This window comes from Nannospalax galili, unplaced genomic scaffold (genome assembly GCF_000622305.1).
Source record: "Nannospalax galili isolate Female #2095 unplaced genomic scaffold, S.galili_v1.0 scaffold408, whole genome shotgun sequence".
Lineage (NCBI taxonomy): Eukaryota > Metazoa > Chordata > Mammalia > Rodentia > Spalacidae > Nannospalax > Nannospalax galili.
Window position 1 is genome coordinate 933,363 of NW_008358662.1, and position 23,688 is coordinate 957,050.

Sequence of the window (23,688 nt, forward strand, 5' to 3'; positions counted from 1 at the left end):
ACTCTTTAAAAGCAAGCTACACAGCTTGTTTTTTAAAAAAAGGTGTTCACAGAATTGTACAACTAGGACTTTTTTTTTTTCTTTTTGTCTTTTTGAGACAGGGTCTCCCTGTAGCTCCAGCTCTTCTGGAACTCACTATGTAGACCGGGCTAGCCTTGAACTCACATTGTCACTCTGAAAAGAGATTCTTTAGCTGCTTACAGTCCTGTAGAGTCTCCTTTCACCTGCTGCAGTTACTAACCAACTTCCTGATTTTGTGTATTTGCTTTTCTAGATATGTCCTATAAACAGAATCAGATAATTGGTGACTTTTTTGGCCTTTGTTTCTTTCACATTTGCATGTATTCAAGCCTCTTCCATATTATAATGAGTCAGTAGTTAACTGATTTTTATAACCAATAATATCCTGCTATATAGAAATGCCACATTTTGTTAATTCATTAACGATGAACATTTAGATTTATTCCACCTTCTAGCTGTATAATATTTAAATTTTTTATGTTCATAGAAAATATATATAACATTTTTGCATTTGAAATATCTTTTTCAGGTTTTGTTATACAAGATCTAGCCTGAATTAGGAAATGTTTCTTGTTTTCAAAATCTTTGGAAGAGTTAGCCCAAGATTTCTACTGTTTGAAAGAATTTTCCAGGGGATTTTTGGGAAGAATTCACCAGTGAATTCACAAATCTTTTTCTCTGTAGGAAGATTTTGAATAGGTGTTCAAGTCCTCCCTCCCTCCTTCCCTTCCTCCCTTTTTCCTCCTCGTGGATCCAAGAATATTTAGATACTGCATTTGTCTAGTGTTGTTATATTTTTCAGGCAATTAGATAACATTTGTACTAATGTCTTCTTATTTCTTATATCAGTAATTTATACTTTAAAATTTTTCTGACAAATCTTATTAATCTCAGCTCTGTGGTTTTCTCTGACTCTGCTTTCTATTTCATTTGCTCAAATGCAGGATTTTCTTTTTCTTTTTTTTGTCTTTTTGAGACACGGTCTCCCTGTAGCCCCAGCTGTCCTGGAGCTCACTATGTAGACCAGGCTAGCCTCGAACTCACAAAGATCCACATGCCTCTTCCTCCCAAGTGCTGGTATTAAAGGTGTGCGCCACCACACCTGGCTACAAATGCAAGTTTTTAAAAATAAATTATTTTTATTTTATGAGTGTATTGCCTGCATGTGTGTAAGTGCATCCATGTCATGCAATGCCTGTGGATGTCAGAAGAGGGTGTCAGAGTCCCCTGGAGCTGGAGTTATGGATAGTTGTTGGCTGTCACGTGGGTGCTGGGAATCAAACCTGGGTCTCCTGGAAGAGCAGTTAAGGTGCTCTTAACTGCTGAGCTATCTCTTCAACCCTGCACTTTTTTTTATTGCTGGTAGGGAGTGAGCATATATGCCATGGCAGGTGTGTGGAGCTCAGAGGACAACTGAACCACTTCCCAGAGCTGGTTCTCACCGTCCACCATGTTGAGGTACAGTCTGTCTTGTTTCTGCTACTTCACTGTATACTTCAGCCTAGCTGCCCATGAGCTTTCAGCCAGTTCTGTCTCCTCCTCCCATGTGGAGGATTATACATGGGATTATAGATGTGTGCCACTACTTGTAGCTTTTTATGTGGGTTCCAGGGATTGAACACAGATCTTCAGGCTTGTGTGGGTAAGACCCTTAACTTGAGCCATCTTTCTGGTACAGTATTCATTTTTGAAGGATGTTATTGGCAGGTATGTAATTCTAGCTGCTAGTCCCACTGCTTCCCAATACTTTTTAATACAAAGAAACTTTTGCTCTTATTGTTTCTTTGAGTGCATCTCTTTTTCTGGCTGCTTTAAAATTTTTCTTTTTATCTTTTGTTTCAGCAATTTGACTGGAGAATACATAGATAAGATTTGTTTTGCATTTTTCTACTAGAAGTTCCCTGGATTTAAATCTCTGAACTAATTTCCTTCTCCAGTTTTGGAAAGTTGCCAATAATTATTTCCATATATTTTTTCAGTTCCCTCCCTCCCTCCCTTACTCTCTCTACTTTGTTTACTTCATCTTACTTCTTTTACTAACTTTAGGCTTTGCAGGATTTTTTACATACAAAAAATATGTTTGTGTGTATTTATGTGCATGCCGTGGTATACACATGGAGGTTAGAGGACAACCCATGGGAGTAGGTTCTCTCCTTCCACCTTGTGGGTCCTGAGATTGAACTCAGGTCCACAGGCTTAGAGGCAAGTGCCTTTACCCACTGAGCTATCTTGATGGCCCCTTTAAAATTTTATTTGAATTTGGGTATTTTTCTTTGGGTTTCATTTGAAATTCTTGAAACTATTTTCTTGTATTCTTTCCTACTGTTCAAACTGTGTAACATTGTCTATCCCTATTACTACATCCTCTAGGCAACAGCATAGATCTGGGGCTTGACTACTCTGTGTGTCATGCTTACAACTCCTTTCAAGATAGCTTGAACATCCTCATGGCAGTTAAATGCAGTCTGTAATTTCAAATATGTTAACACCTTCTCCATCTTCAGTTTTGCTTTGTGAAATGTCAGCTACTTGTGGTTAATTATAAAAAATTATAATATTTTTGATACCTAGTGCATATAACCCCCCAAAAAGAAAATTCCAGATATATACAACTTCTGAATTTTAAATTATATGCTGATCTAGTAGCATCATGAAATGTCACATTGTGCAGCTCCACCCTGCCTTCAATATGAAATAACCCCTTGTTCAGTGTATCTACACTGAATATGCACTCTTCCCATTAGTAACTCAGCTGTCCTTTTTATGAGATGGACTCCTGCAGGATTGCAATAATTATGTTCACATAGCAGAGGCTTGGTTCTATCCAAAATTCAGGCTTCTACAGGAGATCTTTGAACATTTCATGGATGGGGGGGTGACATTCCACTTACTTTTCACTTCAAGAATGTCCATTTTTTTCTCCTTCTATAGATTATGTTGAAAATCATGTCATTTTGTTCATTTTGCCACCCCTGTATTTTAAGTTCTCCCCACCAGGTCCAATTCCTGTTTTTGTATGATCTGTGACCTAACTTGAATACCTGGGTTTTCAAGCTATCTTTTTAAAAAAGATTTTATTTGTTGTTTATTTTTTATGTTATGTGTATGAATGTTTGGGTTACATGTGTATAAGTGGACCATGTGCATGCCTGGTGCCCACAGAGGCCAGAAAAAGGCATCAGATTTCCTGGAATTGGAGTTATAGACTGCTCTGGCTGCCATGAGGATGTTCAAGCAATCTTGAAAGGAGTTGAAAGCATGGTGCACATAGGAGTCTGTGCTGTTGCCTAGAGCATAAGGGAGTGGGGACAGGACAACAGGGACCTGTAGAGCAGAATGTAGCCTCATTTGGCTGAGGTTGTGCAGGTAGCCTGCACTTGCCCCCCTATTCTTCCTGGCTACCACTGTCAGGTGCCAAGAGCAGAGCACCAACTGGAGAGTCACCTGAAGACCATTTACAGTAACAGTCACAAGATGGACCCTGACTTGGATGCTGCTTTGAACCTCCTGGAATGAGCTCTGCCAGTAAAAGTTTAGTAATGGAAGCCTCTTCTCTGCTGTGAATATACACTGTCTCCACTAAATGGATGTGGCTCTCCACTGTTTAATGTTCATCTTATTGGCATGCTTTCCCTGATGAAGTGCTGCAGTTAACATGACAAATGCTGTGAGACCTATGGCAGAAGCAAGAATGACTCTGATGAGGAGTTCCAGTGTTGCCTCTTCAAGATCTGCCGAGATATACAGATAAACACTGGGACTGCTCAGAATGTTCTGGCATGAGAAACAACAGTGCAGCTCTTGTTTGACAGTGTTAGACATTTAGGCTGTAAGGCATACCAGGATGGCCAGCCAGCTACATGTAGGTGTCATTATGAAGAAAAAAACGTATTTGTATTTTTTTTTAATTTAAACTTTTTTGGTCTTTTTGAGACAGGGTTTCCCTGTAGCCTCAGCTGACCTGAAACTTGCTATGTAGACCAGCCTGGCCTTGAACTTACAGATGCCTACCTCTGCCTACCAGTTGCTGGGATTAAAGGTGTGCACCACCATGCCCAGCTGTGAAAAACCATATATTTTTTTTTTAGGATATTGACAACTGGTGAACAAATAAGGACAGAAGAATTTGCTCTTTGCAAAATAGTGGATGCTTTCATATCATAAAGCTACATTCATGTGAAGTTCATTTTAAGACCTTGTAAGACTCTATTTTGATTTTAAAACCTAAGGGTGAAAAGGAGTGGGTGAGTGAGGGAAAGTAGATGGGGAATATAATATATCCACTTTCTTAGACATCTTCTTGGGCATTGCCCTCAGTGACTGCCCTGTCTTAACCAATCTCAAAAACTAAAAAAAAAGAAAAAAAAAGAGTTGAAGTGGAAAGAATCATTTTAAGGTCTGTTCAACTTATCTTATTTTTAAATGTAGGGAAATCTTCCCTTAGAAATATTGTTTATTGTGAAAATTTAAACACACATTTGTACCTAAAAGGAACCACTTTTATTTTTTTCTATTTTAACTACACATAGCTGTGGTTTCTCTGTAGCCCACTAGGCATATGAATAAGTCATGCTAGTCACAAAAACCAAGTTTCCAAGAGTCACCCTCTCTTGTATAGTTGGTACCATTGGCTGGCAACTTTCAGGGGCAAACCCAAGACATGTAAATATTCAGAATAAGATTCAGAAACACAGGACTCCCAGTTTTCAAATACTATTAAAACAGATGTCATCCTTTGCTACAAATGAGAGAAAAGATGGATTTAAAGAGGCTGTGGGTTGAAATTGAAGTATGTGCCTCAAAATAACAATTATTAAAAATTGAACATTTTAACACAATACTAATTTGAGACATACTAATTTGATACATGTTGAAGAATGATTATTAAAACACTGTCTTCATTTTCATAATTAGACCATTATGTTTCTATAAGAGCAGAAAACTTTGTATGCACAGAAGTAGTACAGCAATGTTCACTGGTGATGTGTGACATCACAGTGTAGTGCAAAGTGCATCATACACTGTGTGTTCAGAACGAAGGCTGCAGTGTAATTGTGTGATACAACATGGATTAGCACTGCCAGGAACAGCTGGGATTCATTTTGTGTTTGATTTTGAATTAGGTTTTGGTTGCTGCATGTTCAGACACTTTTTACTGTTGCCATTTTCTCCCCAGCCTCACTTTCAGTTATAGTAACTTATATGAGCAAACAATAGCCTGGGAACCAAACTTGTTTTACTTTGTGATACAAGAAAATTATTTAAAACACAAATGTCAGCATTCAGAAATACATTTTTTTTTTTTTTTAGCATTTTTGATATGAGGTTTTCCTGTAGCCCCAGCTGGCCTAGAATTTGCTATGTAGACCAGGGTAGCCTTGAACTCAGAGATCTGCATGCCTCTGCCTCCTGAGTGCTGTGGTTAAAGGCATCCGCTACTACACCCGGCCAGAGATAAAATTTTACTTCACACAGCCGTACTCACCTATTTGTGCACTGTCCATGGTTGTCTTCATATTGTAGTAAGTAAGCAGTTACCCAGGAATCTTGTAGTCCCCAAAGAGTAATTATCCTCTGGTCCTTTGCAGAAAAATTTTCCCTTTTTTTTTTTTGGTTTGGATTATAGGCTTAGCACGTGTGTTGTTGTTGTTGTTGTTGTTGTTTGTTTGCTTGGGTTTTTTTTTTTTGTTTTCATTACTATATAAAATTAGGTAAAAGATCAAAATCTTTTAATCTCAAATATTCTGTAAATTTGAATTTATCAAAACCCTGGTATTTAAGTTAGAAGGAATCTTAGAGATAATGTTCTTCATCTATTTATTTGACTTTTGAAGTAATATATTTGAATGAGAAGGTTTGGTTTTTTTTTTTTTCTTTTGGTCTTTTCAAGACAAGGTCTCCTTATAGCCCCAGCTAGTCTGGAACTCTGTGCATACCAGGCTGGTCTCCATCTCACAGAGATCTACCTGCCCCCACTTCCTGAGTGCTAGGGTTAAAGGTGTGTGCCATCATGCTTGGCTGAATGAGAATTTTTAAAATTAAATTATGATTTGTGTTTTGTTAGAAAACAGACCTAGTAATAAGCTGATAGAGAAACTAATGCCATATACAGCTGAACAACTTTTATGGGCTCAGATTGTTCTTATTTTGCAGAAATATTTAGTTTTCCTTAAATAATGTAACTGTTAAATTTCTTCATATTATTTTTAAAGTATTTGGATAAATATTAAAGTCACTTTAAAAGCATTTTGCTTTTCATTTTTAACCATATTTATTTTAAGTCTCATGGGTGTGAGATTCATTTAAAAATATTTTATTGGATTTTTGTGGATTTCATATAATACATCTTAACCATATTTAGCCCCCCCTTTTCTCATCTGCACTCCCTCATAGCCTGCCCGCAGGACTTCATGAGTTTTTATCATAGATGTTAAGGCCTATTGAGTCAAGTTTGTGTATGCAGATGTCCTTCGGTGTGAGTTCACCCACTGGAGCCTGTTCAGTCTGTCTAGTGTCTCTCCCTTAAAGAACATCAGTGAGTTTCTTTTTGTGTAAAGAATAAAAGTCTTACAAGACCAATTCCAGACATTCTTCACAATGTTTCTATTGATTTAGGATCTAAAGTTCTAAGTCGTCAGAAATTCCAAGGTAAATTGTTAATGTGTAAGACTGGTTTCTGAAATGTTGTCTATCCTTACGTATCATGAAAAATTTATTAGTTCTCAAATATCATATATTAGAACATTGTGTTACTAGCAAATAGAAATTTCATTTTCTAGTGTTGGATACAAATTTGCCTCATGTAGTTTCCCCCCTTAATAGTGACTCTTTTTAGTAACTCTAAAATGCAAATTGAAGTGGGAGATGTGGCCATGGCCAGATGTTGAAAGAGGATCTTTTAAATTATGTCAGTGCCGTTAGGACTTTGTTTTAAGAGAATTGAGAACTAAGGTTTAAGTGGGAGAATTGCTTTCTTAAATATGTGTTTTAAGGATTCTTATGTATAGAATAGATCGAAGGAGGTGGAGGGAGTATGGATGTTCAGAAGTGAGTTAAACTTTGCCATGGTCCAGGCAAGTGGTAGTGATAGTCTATTAGAGTAGTTGCAGTACAGATGCTGTGGATGGAATTGAGAGCTATTATGAGATGTAATTATCAGGATCTTGTTATTATTTCAATTTGAGGAGTGAACTTCAGAAACTGTTAGAAATCAGATTTTCTTGTGCTGGTTTCTCATATCCATCTCACTGACACTTTAATTACTTGAAAAGGGAGCCCATTTTTCTTAGTAAATTAACTCTTTTACCTGACTTCCCTATTTGGGAGAAGAGCCTTCCTGCCTACAAATGACATAGTTTTAGAATTTTTTTTTCTTTTGACACTGCTTCCATCAAAGTAGTTAACGATATCTTAAGGACTTGACCTCACTGTCTAGAATCATCATTGTGATCATGGTTATACCCTCTGTTTTCCTCCCTTTTAGTTCCTCTGTCTCCCCATTTTCTGTTTATTTTTTTAAATTACATTTCTTTTCTTATGTATATGTTTATGTAGTGTGTGTATATGTGTGTGTTTGTCTTTGTGTATGTCTTTGTATGTGTATGTTTCTCTCTCTCTCTCTCTCTCTCTCTCTCTCTCTCTCTCTCTCTCTCTGTGTGTGTGTGTGTGTGTAGGTGTGTATAGGTCAGAGGACAACTTGTGGGAGTTGGTTCTCTCCCTCCACCATGTGGGACCTAGCTATTGGACTCAGGTCATCAATATTGGTAGCTAGCACCTTTACCTGTTTGAGCCTTCTCACCAGATGCTCTTTTTTTCTGTTTTCTGTTTGGTCCTAAACTAGGCACTCTTTGTGTAGCACAGGGTGGTCTCAAATTCCCAATTCTCCTGCCTCACTGTTGCTGAGTGCTGGGATTACAGATAGAAAACCTCTGTGCAGGCTCCCTTCTGTCTGTGTTACAGCAGTAGCATTCTCTTGCTACTGTTAAAATAAACTGTGCTTTCCATTCAAGTCCCAGAGCTCCTCCAGAGCAAGAACTCTCCTTTTCATTTTGTACCCGTGTTCCCTAGCAGTGTGCTACTCTGCTTAGTAAACATACAAAATATTGATATGGAAATAAAATGTTTGCCTGCCTCTTCTTTCACCCACTTCAATTCTTATCCTCACTCCCCATTTCCAGGGATGATATGTTTTTCAAAATTACTCAGATTGCTTTTTCATAATGAAAAATTCAGTCATAGCACTGAGGTACTAAAAACTAGTTGCTAAGGGTATGAGTTCAAGATTTTCTTTATGTTAATAGTAATTTAGTGAAAAATGACTCTAACCTTTCTAGAAGCATTGTAGCTTTCATTATAATAAAGACCAGTTCCCCCCTCCAACCCCCCTTGGAAGGGAATATGCTGCTGTTTATAAGCAATTCCTACTGTTGAAAAAAGTGTGGCTTCTTCAATTACATTTATTTATTTGCTATGTGTGTATGCACACAGTCGTGCCGTGTATGTCACAGCATGTGTGAGGTCAGAGGAAAGCTTTCTGGAGTTGGATCTTTTCTACCACCATGTAGATTCCAGGATTGAACTTAGTTCATCAGACTCAGTGGCAGGCATCTTGACCCAGTGAGCATCTCCTTGTTCTTGAAAAAATTTATTTTTGTTTTTTGTTTTTTAAATTTCGCTCAATAGTTTGTTTTGCTTTTATAAAAGGTTTTGTAGAATTCAGTTTTTTTAGTAATTATATTTAATATGTATTTCATAGCTGTCAGAAGTTTTCTTTTTAAAAATTTTATTTTTGTGTGTATGAGTGAGTATATTGCCTGAATGTATGTAAATGCACCTCTGTTGTGCAGTGCCTGCAGAGGTCAGAAGAGGGCATTGCTTCCCCTGGAACTGGAGTTATGGATGGTTTTTTGCCACCATGTGGGTGTTGGGAATCCAGTCTGGGTCCTCTGCAAGAGCAGTGCTCTTAACTGCTGAGCTGTCTCTCCAGCCCCCAGTGTTATCTTCTTATTAGCCACTTGTATGTTAGTATTTTATATGTACGTAGAGTGTGCTGTTTCATAGAAGTTATAAAAGAAATATGCATATGTCTATTTTGAAAATACCTGTTTTCAGTGGTTTTGTATGTCATGATGTAAACATTCATAATTTTTTGCACTTTTTAATTTTTAGAAATAAGAAAATTTTAAATAAGAAGAAATTGAAAAGAAAACAGAAGAGCAAATCAAAAGTAAAGACAAGAAGCAAGGTAAACTTCTAGTAACTTATAGGGAATAAGGGTTTTCTTATATGATAATTTGAATAAGAATGATAAAATTTAAACCATGAGTATAATTAGCAGATTATTCTGTGCGTTGAAGTAATTTTGTAAGAGCCTCTCTTAAAAATAGTTTTTAAAGTTTATTCTTTGAAAATTTCATACTTTAAAAAAAATTTTTACAAAAACTTTATTGAGAATTTCATATGTGTATATAAGGTGTTTTGATCAAATCCGTGCCCACTCCCTCCCCTCCAACAATCCCCCCTCTGAAGAGGTAACCCTAAAATCTTTTAAGGATTAGATACAAGCTCCCAAATACTTCTGACATTTTTGGCCTTTGGAACAGAGTATGTTGCTAACAGGCCCAAGGAGATTTTGACTTTTAGCCAAGAAACTGACTGCATTTCTTTGGGGCCTTTTTACCCTAACTGCCTAGCCAATTCCTACCTCCTATTCTTATCACACCATCCTCTGAAGGGTTTACCCAAATTGCCAATAAGGAATAGGGACGACGACCGCTCTGGCTTCTTCCATGCTGAACAGGGACGCAGGGTGAGGCAATTGGGGTACCCCTTTGGTGGGTCTATCTAAAAGACTCCCAAATTGCATTACTCTTGTCTCTAAGAGAAGAAGAAAGTCCTTGAATCATGAATGGGAGATGTGAAGGAGAAGTAAAGACAAGAGTAATTAGCATTACAAATTCTAGACAGGGAACTAGAAAAAAGTCAGAACAGGGCATGAAAATGTCATACTTGTATACAATGTTTTTTTTATATTATTCACCCCCGCCCCCAATTATTTCCCTCCAACTACCCCTGGTACCTACCAACCCATTTCCCTTCTAACTTCATGTCATTTTAAAAAATTATTAGTATTACTAATAACCCACTGAGTACAATTAGTGCTGACCATGTGCAAATGGGTGTGGAGCCATCCACTGGGACATGAGCACTGTGGCCCTATCTTCAAAGAAAAGTAGCTTTTATTCTTTGTTTTTACTTTTTTATTTTGCCTCTACTTTGAGTTATTTCTTGACTGGTATCCTGGAAGTTTGTATCTGGGTGTACTGAAAACTGTTCATTACTCATCTTACTATGCTCATTCCTTGTGGGGAACATGTCCTTTGCTTTTCTCTTTCTTCATTCTGACTACTTGTACTAAAAACTTCAAAATTGGCTTGTGCATTTGGCCTTGGATTTGAATTCATTATATGCCTTTCTTCATGAATTAAGGAAACTCTTGGTGTGTCTGTATTGCTCTGAGCTTTTTTGGATTATTTGTAGCTGTACAGAAGAAAAAGCAATATAGAATATTTTAACTGAAGGACGTTAAGAGATCAGGTTTCTCACTCGTATGTCATTCTAATGTAGAAATACTGTTAATAAAATCTATCTAGTTTTGTCTTAAGCAGCTGCAGTGATCAGAGCTAACTTTCTATAGAAGAATCTTTTCTATTGAGCAGCAGTGGTATGAAGTCTAGACCAGAAGAATAAAGTAATAACTATGGTTTCTGAACATCTCTTCTTTGGTTCACAGAAATAGAGTTTATAGCTCTATGTAACATTTAACCTACAGAAGCAAGTGCTTCTTGCCTTTTCTGATTAATGTTTTTTGAAAAGTCTACTTTAAAATAGTAAACAAAAATATAATAAATTAGCGTGTGGGGGATGGAGTTTATTTGTTAGCTTTATCTTGGAACAAAGATGAATGCATGGATTAAATAATGTTATCAGGTCAGTTCCAGTTCAGTTTCTCCAATTCCTCTGTCCGAAGTGTGTGGTGTTTTCAGCAAGAGGGAGGACAGATTGACAGGTTGTAAAAGGACCAGGACATCTGCTGCAAGATAGTATCTTCTAGACATGTCAGGGAAGCTATACCATGAAATCTCAACAGTGTAGTTGCCTAAACAAGACTTGCATAATGATACCACCAATCAGCATGCCACCTGGATGGGAGATTTTCACAGGGCTCCACCACTAGATGATGAGCTATAGGTAATCTGTGTTTGCTGAGAGAGGAAGAATCATTTTGCTCCAGGGATGACCCCCTAATAGATTATCCAATCCAAAATGATCAGCCCTAAACATACTTACAAATAAGTAACATTAAGTGGACTCAGTAGGTTGTACATATGTGTGTGTGTGTCAAATGTATGTATGTGTGTGTCACAATAATAAAGATGAGGTCATGAATTTGAGAGGGAGTTGGGAAGAGGAGAGGAGTGGAGGAGGAAGAGGGAGAGGTGGAAAAGTTGTGAATATAGTACTCATGTATGAAAGTCTCAAAAAATTTAAATTAAAACAAATATGTCATGAATGTGTCTTTATCTGTTGCTTTTGCTTTCCTCTGTATGTGTGCTCATTGCCTACAGCTAAGGATAGAAGCTTCTACCAGTGCCACCTTCAGTTTCTTTGAGTAAAGGCAGTCTCTTTTACAAGTTTTGGTAGAATGTCATGGGCAGGATCTTTATTGAATTGTGCTATTCACTTTGGCAGGGAAGATGGTTAAATTTGATTAGACTGAAATACTATGTTTGTAACCCAGCAATGACTGGAGTTCCCACATGAACCAGGTGAGAATTAGTTACTCCGAAGAAAGTATTGTTGGAAGGACAGATGAGTAATAGGTTTTCACTTTTATCACCTGTCATTATTTTTGCTTTTATAATAGAAGAAAGACGTAGAAAATTCTCTTAATATCTAAAACACCTATAAAAATAGTCATTCAGATTTTCAACTCCTACCCTCTTTATAGTTTTGGTGCTGTGTGAAGAGTTAGAGTATAGGAATCTTTAGCAGCTTTTAAAATTCTTTCAAGGTTTCATTGGGTGATACTCTTGAAGCATGATATATCCAGGAAGAAATGGGAAGTCAAAGTTTTTATCTCCTTCAGCTAGGCTCTAATTAGCTTTGTGCCTCTAGTAATTCAAATTTTCTTTTCTTGATTTGTCATTTCCATTTTTAGAAACTGCTCATGATAAGAATGATATAAATAAACTCATTTATTTCCTAAACCTTAATTGCAGACTAGGTGTCTGGGATGCAAAGATGAATATGAAGCATCTGTTCAGGATGAATATAGAGAATAGTAAAATACTGTCTTCTTGCTTTCTGTTACGGTTTCCAGATTGCTTTCCACCTCTCTTTTAAATTATTTTTAAAATGCTACTTCGCCCCCCTCCCCCCACCTTTTTTAAAAGATAGGATCTCCCTGTAGCTCCAGCAGATCTGGAACTTGCCTTGTAAACCAGGCTGGCCTCCGTGTCACAGAGATCTGCCTGCTTTGGCCTCACCACTTTCTATCCTTACTGCTGTCATTGACCCCTTTATTCTCTTCTTCCATCAGGTATCTGCTTTATTCAGCTTATTTAGGAAACACATCTTTTCTGATTAGAAAAACTTTAAAATTTTTATTTATATTATATATGTATATGTATATATATACATATATATATATATATATATATATATATATATATATATATGAGAGTGTTTTGCCTACACATATGTAAGTGCACCCATGTTATGCAATGCCTGCAGAGGCCAGAAGAGGGCATCGGATCCCCTGGAATAGGAATTATACCGAGCTCTAGGCCAGCTGTGGCTACAGGGAGACCCTGTCTCAACAAAACAAAACAAAAACAAAACAAAAACAAGACCCTGTCTCAACAAAACAAAACAAAAACAAAACAAAAACAAAAAACAAAACAAAAAACCAAAAAGCAAAACAACAAAACATGCCATACAAGTTGTCTTACAGTTATAGAAGCCCCAACCAGATCTCACTGTGTTAAAATCATGGCGTCAACAAAACTATATCCCTTCTAGAGGTTCTTAGGAAGGCATGTATTGCTTGTCTTTCTCAGCTTCTCAAGACTACTGCATTCCATAGACTGTGGCCTCTTTGATGCATCAAAGCCAGCAGTGGTTGCTTCTTCTGCTATGTCATTATGGCATTTTACTCTTGTTACATCTCCTTCTCGGACTGTCCTGTTCCTATTTTCAATTTATGGAAGACTTTCATGAATATATTGGCCCATCCAGATAATCTATCACAATTTCTCCTTGCAAGATTCTTAATTTAGTCACAACTGCAGAATTCCTTTTACCATGTAAAGGTATTGTTGTCTTAGGTTCCTGGATTGGGGTTTAGTTTTCTTGGAGGTCATTATTTTTCCTATCACATCTCTCATATATTTATTGCACTACCTGATAAAACTCACTTTTGTATAAATCTACCTATTTTTTTCTTCTCTACAGGTGGGATTTTATGCTGTTGAAGTCAGTTAAATGAGTAAATTGATGATAATAATAGATTTTGATAAGTAACCTCACATAATTAGACATTTTTGATTAGTTTTCTTGTCAAATAGTTTTCCATGGCAGTTAATTTAAAAAAACTTTGCCATTTTGGGGCCTGAAGAGGTGTCTCAGTGGGTAAGAGCACTGGCTGCTCTTGCAGAGGACATGGGTTTGGGTCCCAGCATTTACATAGCAGGTAACAACCATCAGTAGCTCCAGTTCCAGAGATATGACACCCTCTTTTGGCCTCTGCAGGCAACATACATGCAGAAAAAACACTCATACACATAAAAAACAATAAATAGGGGCTGGAGAGATGGCTCAGCAGTTAGAAGCAGTGACTGCTCTTGCAGAGGACACAGGTTCAATTCCCAGCACCCACATGGTGGCTGCAGGCTGTCCTTAACTCCAGTTCTGGGGGAATCTCAGGCACTCTTCTGACCTCCATGGCATTGCACGACACAGGTGCACTTGCATGCAGGCAATACATTCATACACATAAGGTAAAAATAATAAATAAAATATTAAAAAAATCAATAAATAAGTGAAAAGAAACTTTGCCATTTTCCTTAAACCTCTGATAAAACCTCCCCTAGCATGTTACTTCACTTTCTTACAGGATAAATCAAATCTATTGCATAGCAAAATTTCTCTGCTTCCTGATACCAAGCATGTCAGGTTTCTTTAGCAGTAGAAAAATAGTAATTTGGAAAACTAAAATAATATGTTCCTACCAAACACCACCAGTCCTATAGAAGAATTCTACAAGGAGAACCCCCTAAGATAACCCAGGACACAAAATTTAAAAGAACAGTTATAAACATGATCAAAGAATTCAATGAACTTAAAAAACACACAAATCAAAAAGAAGATAGGGATAAACTTCTGACTGAATTCACAAAAGAGATAGAAATATTGAAGAAAACTCAGGCTGAAATAAAGAAGGGAGTGAAAAACTCAACAAGCCAGTTTAAAACAACAGAAGAAAGCCTCACCTCTAGAATGAATGAAATAGAAAACAGAATATTAAGACTGGATGATAAGTTTAAAGAATTGGACTACTCAAGCAAAGGTTATGGGGAAAAATGGAATGGAATATGCAGAAAATGTGGGATGCCATGCAAAGACCAAATATCTATGTATCATAGGCATAGAGGAAGGAGAAGAATTTCAGGTTAATGGTATGGACCAGATCTTCAACAGGATTGTGGAAGAGATTTTCCTCAAATTAAGGAAAGCTGTGCCCATACAAATACAAGAAGCGCATAGAACACCAAATAGGACCAGAAAAGAAACTCCCCATAGCATATCACAGGAAAAACACTAAATATACAGAACAAAGAGAGAATACTGAAAGCTGCAAAAGAAAACAACTGACATATAAAGGGAAACCTATCAAAATTACAGCTGACTTATCAACTATGAAAGCCAGAAGAGCCTGTATTCCCAGATCTAAATGACCATAGATGCCAACCCAGAATACTTTACCCAGCAAAAATGTCTGTTATAGTTGAAGGGGAAAGAAAAATCTTCCACAATATAAATAGTCTGGAAGAATACATGTCCACAAAACCAGCCCTTCAAAGAATACTTGAAGCCATACAAAGAAAGGAGAAAGGAACAACTATGCCAGGGGCAGCAGAAAGAAACTAAATGAAGGCACAATTGTGGAAACACAAAATTAGACCAAGAACGCAAACATATTAAAATGACGGCAACCAATACACATCTTTCAGTAGTAACTTTAAATATCAATGCACTGAACTCCCCAGTCAAAAAACACAGGTTAGTTGAATGGATTAAGAAACAAAATCTATCCTTTTGTTGTCAGCAAGAAACCCATCTCATCTTCAAGGACAGGCACTATGTTAGGGTTAAAGGATGGAAAAAAATATTCCAAGCAAATGGCACTAAGAAACAAGCAGGAGTTGCAGTTCTAATATTTGACCAAAAAGACTTCAATCTAAAACTAATCAGAAGAGATAAAGAGGGTCACTTCATTCTGTTAAAGGAACAATTGACCAAGAAGATACTACAATCATGAACATATATTCACCAAACTCTGGTACTCCCAAATTCATAAAAACAACACTACAGGACTTTAAGACACAGATTAACCCCAACTCAATAATAGTAGGGGACTTCAATACCCCACTGTCTCCATTAGACTGGTCAACTGGACAAAGAACAAATAGCAACATCTCAATTAAATGATACCATACATCAGATGAACCTAACAGACATTTACTGAATATTCCACCCAAACACCAAAGAATATACTTTCTATTCACTGCCCCATGGAACTTTCTCAAAAATTGATCACTTAATGGAGCACTAAAGAAACCTCAACAAAGACAAAGAAATTAAAATAATTCCATGCATTCTATCAGGCCACAACACAAGAAAGCTTAAAATCAGCACTAAAAGAAGCCCTAGTAACTATACGAACTCATGGAGATTAAACAACACATTTCTGAATGATGAATGGATCAAAGAAAAAATTAAGAAAAAAATAAAAGAATTCTTGGAACTAAATGAAAAGAATAATACAACACAACAAACCCTCTGTGACACTTTAAAAGCAGCCCTAAGAGGGAAGTTTATAGCTCTAGGTGCATACATTAAAAAAGCCAGAAACAAGCCAGGCGTGGTGGCACACGCCTTTAATCCCAGCACTCCAGAGGCAGGCTGATCTCTGTGAGTTCAAGGCCAGCCTGGTCTACATAGTGAGTTCCAGGACAGCTAGGGCTACAGGGAGACCCTTTCTCAAAAAGACCAAAAAAAAAAAAAAAAAAAAAGAAAAAAAAAGTCAGAAACAGTACAAATAAATGATACAATATTGCAACTCAAGATTCTGGAAAGGCAAAAACAAATTAAACCTGAACCCAGCAGATGCAAAGAAATAATGAAATTCAGAGCAGATATTAATGAAATAGAAACAGAGAAAACAATACAAAGAATCAATGAATCTAAGAGCTGATTCTTTTAAAAGATAAACAAGATAGACCCTTAGCCCAATTAACCATAAGAAAGAAAGAACAAACCCAAATCAACAAAATGAGAGATGAAAGGGGAAACCTCACAATAGACCCCCAAAAGATCCAGAACATTATAAGGGAATATTTTAAAACCTATACCCTATTAAATTTGAAAACCTTAAAGAAATGGATGTGTATCTAAAATCATGGGACTCACCAAAGCTAAACCAAGAAGACATCAACAGCTTAAACAGACCCATAACATACAAGGAAATTGAAACAGTAGTACAAAATCTCCTGACTTAAAAAAGCCTAGGCCCACATGGATTTACAGCAGAATTCTACCAGACATTTAAAGAAGAGCTAAAGCTAGTACTGCGTAAATTATTTGAAAACATAGAAACAGAGGGAGAACTCCCAAATTCCTTCTTTGAAGTCATCATCACTCTAATAACCAAACCAAGTAAAGACACAACCAAAAAAGAAAACTATAGACCCATATCCTCAATGAACATAGATGCAAAAAATTTTCAACAAAACACTTGCAAATTGCATACAGACACACATCAAAAAGATCTTCCACCATCATCAACTTGGCTTTATTCCAAAGATGCAAAGATAGTTCAATATTTGTAAGTCAACAAACATCATATATCATGTAAATGGATTCAAAGACAAGAACCACATGGTCATCTTAATAGATACAGAGAAGGTCTTTGATGAAATTAAATATGCATGATAAAATTCCTAAAGGGAATTGGACTGGAGGGAACATACCTCAACATAATTAAAGCTATATACAGCATTCCCACAGCCAACATTCTAAATGGAGAAAAACTGGAAGCATTCCCATTAATATCAGGAACCAGACAGGCATGTCTACCATCTCTACTCCTTTTCAACATAGTGCTTGAAACTCTTGCTAGAGCAATAAGACAAGAGAAGGAAATTAAAGGAGTACTAATTAGAGAAGAAGAGGTCAGATTATCCGTTTTTGCAGATGATATACTTTATCTCAGAGATCCCCAAAATTCCAACAGAAAACTCCTCTAGAACTGATTAACACTTTCGGAAAAGTGACAATTAAAAAGTAATCTACAAAAATCAGTAGTCTTTCTATATTTCGATAACAACCACTCAGACAAAGAGTATAGGAATAAACTCCCATTCACAATAAACTAAAAAAAAAAAACTCATAATAAACCCAATCAAAAATATCAAATATCTCAACAATGAAAATTTAAAAATTTTAAAGAGATTGAGGAAGACACCAGAAGATGGATGGACCTCCCATGCTTATGGATTGAAAAAATTAATACTGTGAAAATGACCATCCTACCAAAAGCAATATGCAGATTCAATGCAATCCCAATCAAAATCCCCATGACATACTGCACAGAATTAGAAAAAATGATCCTTAAATTCATATGGAAGCACAAAAAACCCTGGAGAGTGAGCCTAAAGGACCCTGAGCACAAAGAGCAATGTTGAGGTGATTACTCATTCTCAAACTATATAACAGACCTATAGCCATAAAAACAGCATGGTACCTGCACAAAAATAGACATATAGATCAATGGAACCCAGTCGAAGACCCAAACATGAGTACATGCAATTTCAGACACCTGATATTTGACAAGGATGCCAAGAAGACACAATGAAGGAAAGACAGTGTCTTCAGCAAATGGTGCTGGCAAAACTGGATCTTCGTCCGTTAAAGAATGAAACTAGACGCTTATCTTTCACCTTGTAGAAAAATCAACTCCAAATAAATCCAAGGCTTACCTCAATGTGAAACTCAAACCTTTGAAACTGTTAGAAGAAAACATTGGCAGTGACTTACAAGATATAGGTGTAGGAAAGGACTTTCTAAATCGGACAGAAGTTGCTCAGGAATTAAGGAAAAAAAATCCCCAAGTAGGAGCCCATTAAACTAAAAACCGGTACAGCAAAAGAAACAACCAAGGATGGGAAAAAAAAAAAAAAAAAAACCCACAGAGTGGGAGAAAATCTTCACCAGCAACACATCTGACATAGGTTTTACATCCAGACTATCTAAAGAACTCAAAACACAAAGAATCAAAAAAGCAAGTGATTCAATTAAATGATGTGCTAAGGGTCTAAATGAGAGTACTCAGAAGAAATAAAGATCTTTTTTATTTGTGAAAAACATTTTTAATTGTGTTCAATATTGTTTGTAATTAGGGAAATGCAAATTAAAACCACTTTAAGAGGGGCTGGAGAGATGACTCAGGGATTAAGAGCACTGACTGCTCTTGCAGAGGACCCTGGTTTGAGTCCCATCACCCACCTGGTTGCTAAGAACCATCCTTAACTACAGTTCCAGGGGAATCCGACACCCTCTTCTGACCTCCTTGGTATTGCATGATACGGGTGTTCTCATATACATTCAGTCAATACACTTGTACACATAAAATAAAAATAATAAATAAAACATTTTAAAAAATATTATTTTTATGTATATGCGTATGCTGCCAGCATGTAGGTAAGTGCACCTATGTCATGCAATACCCATGGTGTTGCAGAAGAGGCTGTTGGATCCCCTGGAACTGGAGTTATGGAAATTGTTAGCTGCCATGTAGGTGCTGGGATTTGAACCTGGGTCTTCTGCAAGAACAGCCAGTGTTCTGTTGGGAAACCCTGCTGTTAGGGTTGTAGTTTCTCCATGTCCGGATAGCCCTGAGGGGCTTGGCGCCAAATGGAAGAACTCCCCTTTTCAGCAGGGGACCTCCTGCTCTCTTCCTGGCTCACCTGGAAAGTGCCGCCAAGCACGGATGCCTGACCTTATCTGAAACATGACCTTTGGCATAGTTACCTGGAGTAAAAACTACCCCCAGGTTTTTTCTATATGATAATCAGGCATTGCCTGATGGTCGGACGATAGGAGCCCACTACCACATGTAAATAAAGCATACTATGAGCACCTATCAACTGAGGCTTTTGCTACTGCCTCCACACTATAAATTCTCTAGTTTTCCCACTAATAAACGGAGCTGTTTTTCACTGTGCCTGGAGCTGTGTCATTGCTGTTTCACTGCGCCTGGGACCAACCTGGGATCAGTCTCCCCAGAAGGGCTGTCTTCCGTCAGTGCTCACTGGCCGTCCTGACCCCGTTTGCCGCTTCTGCTCTCCCTGCCCTCGTGGGCCGGTGGCCAACGACCCGCAAAGAGAGGGAGAGCCCCCCGCAGTGTTCTTAACCTCTGAGCCATCTCTTTAGCCCCATAAATAAAAATTTTTAAAAACCACTTTAAAATTTCATCTTACCCCAGTCAGACTGGCTAAGATCAAGAGAGTAAATGATAACAAATGCTGGACAGGATGTGGGGAAGGAGGAATGCTCATTCACTGCTGGTGGGATTGCAAATTCATGCAACCCATGTGGAAGGCAGTGTGGAGAACTCTTAAAAATCTAAAAATGAACTTACCTTTTGACCTGGTTATACCACTCCTTGGCATATACCCAAAGGACTCATCCTATTGTAGAGACACTTGTACAACCATGTTTGTTGCTGCTCTTTTCACAATAGCTAAGAGATGGAAGCAACCTAAGTGTCCCTCAACTGATGAGTGGTTAATAAAATGTGGTACATTTCCACAATGGAATTCTACTCCGTAGTAAAGAAAGATGAAATAATGAAATTTGCAGGTAAATGGATGGAACTAGAAACTGTTATACTAAGTGAAGTAACACTGACTCAGAAAAACAAAAGGCATTTGTTCTCCCTCATTTGTGGATCCTAGCCACAAATCCATATATATGAGTGTATAATTCTTATGTAACTGCAGGAACTAGGAAAATGGAAGAGAACCAGTGAGGTAAAGGGAAAGAAGGAACCCGAGAGAGAAAAACAATAGGATACAGGTGTTACTAAGGGAGAGATGTGTAGAATGGGGGTAGTTAAATGGGAGGAGTAGAATGAATGCTGAACAAGGAACTACGGGGATAAAAGGGAAGAAGGAGAAGAAGGAATTCAATAGCAGACAGAATTATAAGTGGAGAGATGGGGAAAATGGGGTCACTTTAAATGGGGAGAGCAGTGAGGGAGGATAAGACAGGGAGAGAGAGAGAGGAGAGATAAATAATGCCTAGCTAGTATAAAAAAACCAGAGGGAATTGTGTTAGTCCAAAAGTCTACTGAGAAATTATATGTATAATATCTCTACATGAGTCCATGTGTATAGCTGAGCTATATAACAAGAAACAGTGCCAGACAGGAGAAACCTTCCTTTGAGCTGTTGGTCAGGGTAATCCAAGAAACTCCCAAAATTACACAGGCTCCACAGTCCTTGATTGCCTCCCAGAATTTGAAAGTAAACCCTATTGCTGATGACAACATATTTTGGACATAGGATATGGAGCAGTGGAGCTGGGACTGACCTGGAAGCCACCTCCCTTGAAGGCTAGCTCTCATTGCTTTGGAGAACACTATGCAAGCTGCTAAGGAAGAATATCAATTGATGGTCCAACCCCAGCTTCAGGGCCTAAAAACCGTATCAGTGACCAGCACAGCAAGCACCATTGGTGCAGTAGTGGCACTTTTATCTTGGGGGTAATCAACAGCTACCTAGTTGGACTTAAAGCCCACTCAGTGGGAGGAAACCCAGGTGTGGTACTGTAAACCTAGCCATATACACATGGATGGAGATGTCATAGATCTTAGAGAAAACCCTAAGGTTCTCACATCCCTAGACAAGTGTAATTTTTTACTATGTACAAAATATGGATCATTAAACTTACAGACAAGTATCCCAGTCACCCCCCATCAAAGAAACTTCTTTTTCAACAGACAGATTATTACCGAGTTCCACAACTGGTCATATACAGAGATTGTGAATTGCCCAACCTTAAGTGGCACATCTATGGCACAACCTCTACATCTAAGACTCATGGAACATAGAACAAGGGATGACGAGAACACGAATGCATCTTTCAGTTCTCATCAACGAAGCTCCCTCATGCATCAGAAGACCAGGAACACAAAAGTCCACAAATGACCAAAATGTAGAGACCAAGAATCTGCAGAGTTTGAGTCGTTTGACAGGTCTCATATTAAAATCCACCCATCCAGGGCTTGGGGGCCATTTCTGAAGAAGGGGGTGGAAACATTGTAAGAGCCAGGGAAGAGGTGCATGACCATATGGAAATAGAGTCCTTCAGGCTCCTGGGACCCTTCTCATATGAACCTACATCAGTGATGTCAACAAGACCCATGCAAACTCAAGCAGACAAAAACCTAGCACAGAACTGTGGAAATGGACATCAGGCCCCAATCTTATTCAAAGAATTATTGGCAGCTGATTAGTGTTGGGTTGAGAAAGAGCTGATCTTGAAGGGGGAGGAACTCCAGATAGGTTGACTAGACCTCAGTGGATGAACTTGCACTGAGGGACATCTGGGGATACTAACTTGACATGATAGGCCTTAACACAAATGACAGAATGTATGAATTCCAGTGGGGGGCCTATGGGAGGGAGCCAATGGGTAAGGGGAGTATAAGAATGATTGAGATGTTCTGTATGAAATACACAAAAATTCAATAAAAAATTTAAAAATGAAAAAAAAACCCTACATCCTAAGAAAAACTGAAAGTATTGCTATTAAAATCAGGAGCAAGAAATGTCTACTTTCTCTTTTCCTGTTCAGTGTAATACTTGAAGTCTTAAATAGAGCATTAAGACAAGTGAAGGAGAAAAAGGGAATACAAATGGGAAAGGAAGAAGTAAAGTATCCTTATTTGAAGATAATAAGATTCTATACATTAAAGGCCCTGTAGACTCCATTTAAAAAAGTTGTAGAGCTGATAAACACATTCAGTGGAATAGATACAAAATTAACAGCAACAAAAAAATCACTAGCATTCATATATACCAGAAACAGACAGACTGAAAAGGAAATCAGCAGAACAGTCATATTCATGATAGTGTCAAAAACTATGTATCTTGGAATACATTTAACCAAGGAAGTTAAAGATGTGTGTAATAAAAACTTTAAAGTATTGAAGAAATTAATTGAAGAAGATGACAAGATGAAAAGACCTTCAATGCTCATGTAGGTAGAATTAATTAATAATGTAAAAATATCCTAACAATAGCAATTTACAGATTCACAGTTTTTATCTTTCAATACTAAAGAATGCAATTACTGGATTATGTTATATACATATTTTTAGTTTTGTAAGAAATTTCCATATTTTTTTCCAAATGGCTCTATCATTTTTACTTGCCTATTTGCATTACACTTTCTTTGCATCTGTCCAGCATTTGGGGTTGTCAGTATTGGTAATTTTAGAGATTCTGATGTGTGTACTGTGTTTCCTTACTTTTTCTTGATGGTAGTGATGTTGATCCTGTGCTCATTTACATTCTCTGTATCTTCAGTTTTGTGTCTGTTATACCTTCTGAGTATTTCATACATGAGTACACTATAGTTGCATCATTTCTAGCTCCCAACTTTTTCATCATCCCTTCAATTACCCCCTCTCAAATTCATCACCTCTTCTATATTTATTTATGTTATATATGTGCTTTTATATTTAATATACAACTGACTAAGTCCAATTAGTGTTGTTCTTGTTTATATGTGTTTAGGACTGATCACTTAGGATTGGGGTCTCCTGGAAAAAATAACTGATCTTGTTAATCCTCCCTCAACAGCCATTGACTATCTGTAGCTCTTTATCTAATGGTAGGGCCTTGTGAAATTTTCCTCCATCCATATTGGCATGTCGACTGGTATGGTCTTAGCAGGTCTTCTGCAGGCAACCTTATTATTGACAGTTTATAAGAATAACTTCCCTGTCCTGTACTGAAGAAACTGTCATGCAGCAGCCATCACAGTCCTCAGTTCCTTGAATATTTCTGTCCCCTGTTCTGCAATATTACCTGAACCTTAGTTGTAGGGGCTGTGCTTTAGATATCCCGTTTCAGTCTGAGTACACCGTGGTCACTTATTCTCTGCATTTTGACCAGTTGTAAATTTGTCTATTCTCTTGTTACAAAAAGTTCCTTTAATGAGATCCAAGAACTGGACTTAATTTGGGGTATAAAGATGAGTTTTTAGACGGCAGTTGGAAACTATAATATTTTTTTAAGTGTATATATATATTTATTA

At 37.4% G+C, this 23,688-nt stretch overlaps 1 protein-coding gene and 1 pseudogene across 1 annotated transcript in view; both read left to right on the forward strand.

The window, feature by feature from the left end:
• The window catches only part of LOC115068258, a 7,393-nt pseudogene extending 1,740 nt beyond the window's left edge, over positions 1 to 5,653 (forward strand).
• Mycbp2 (MYC binding protein 2) overlaps positions 1 to 23,688 on the forward strand; it is a 343,026-nt gene that overhangs the window by 24,129 nt on the left and 295,209 nt on the right. Inside the window, 1 exon segment of the mRNA XM_029558112.1 lies at positions 9,190 to 9,265. Within this exon segment, the coding sequence (XP_029413972.1) occupies positions 9,190 to 9,265 (76 nt within the window).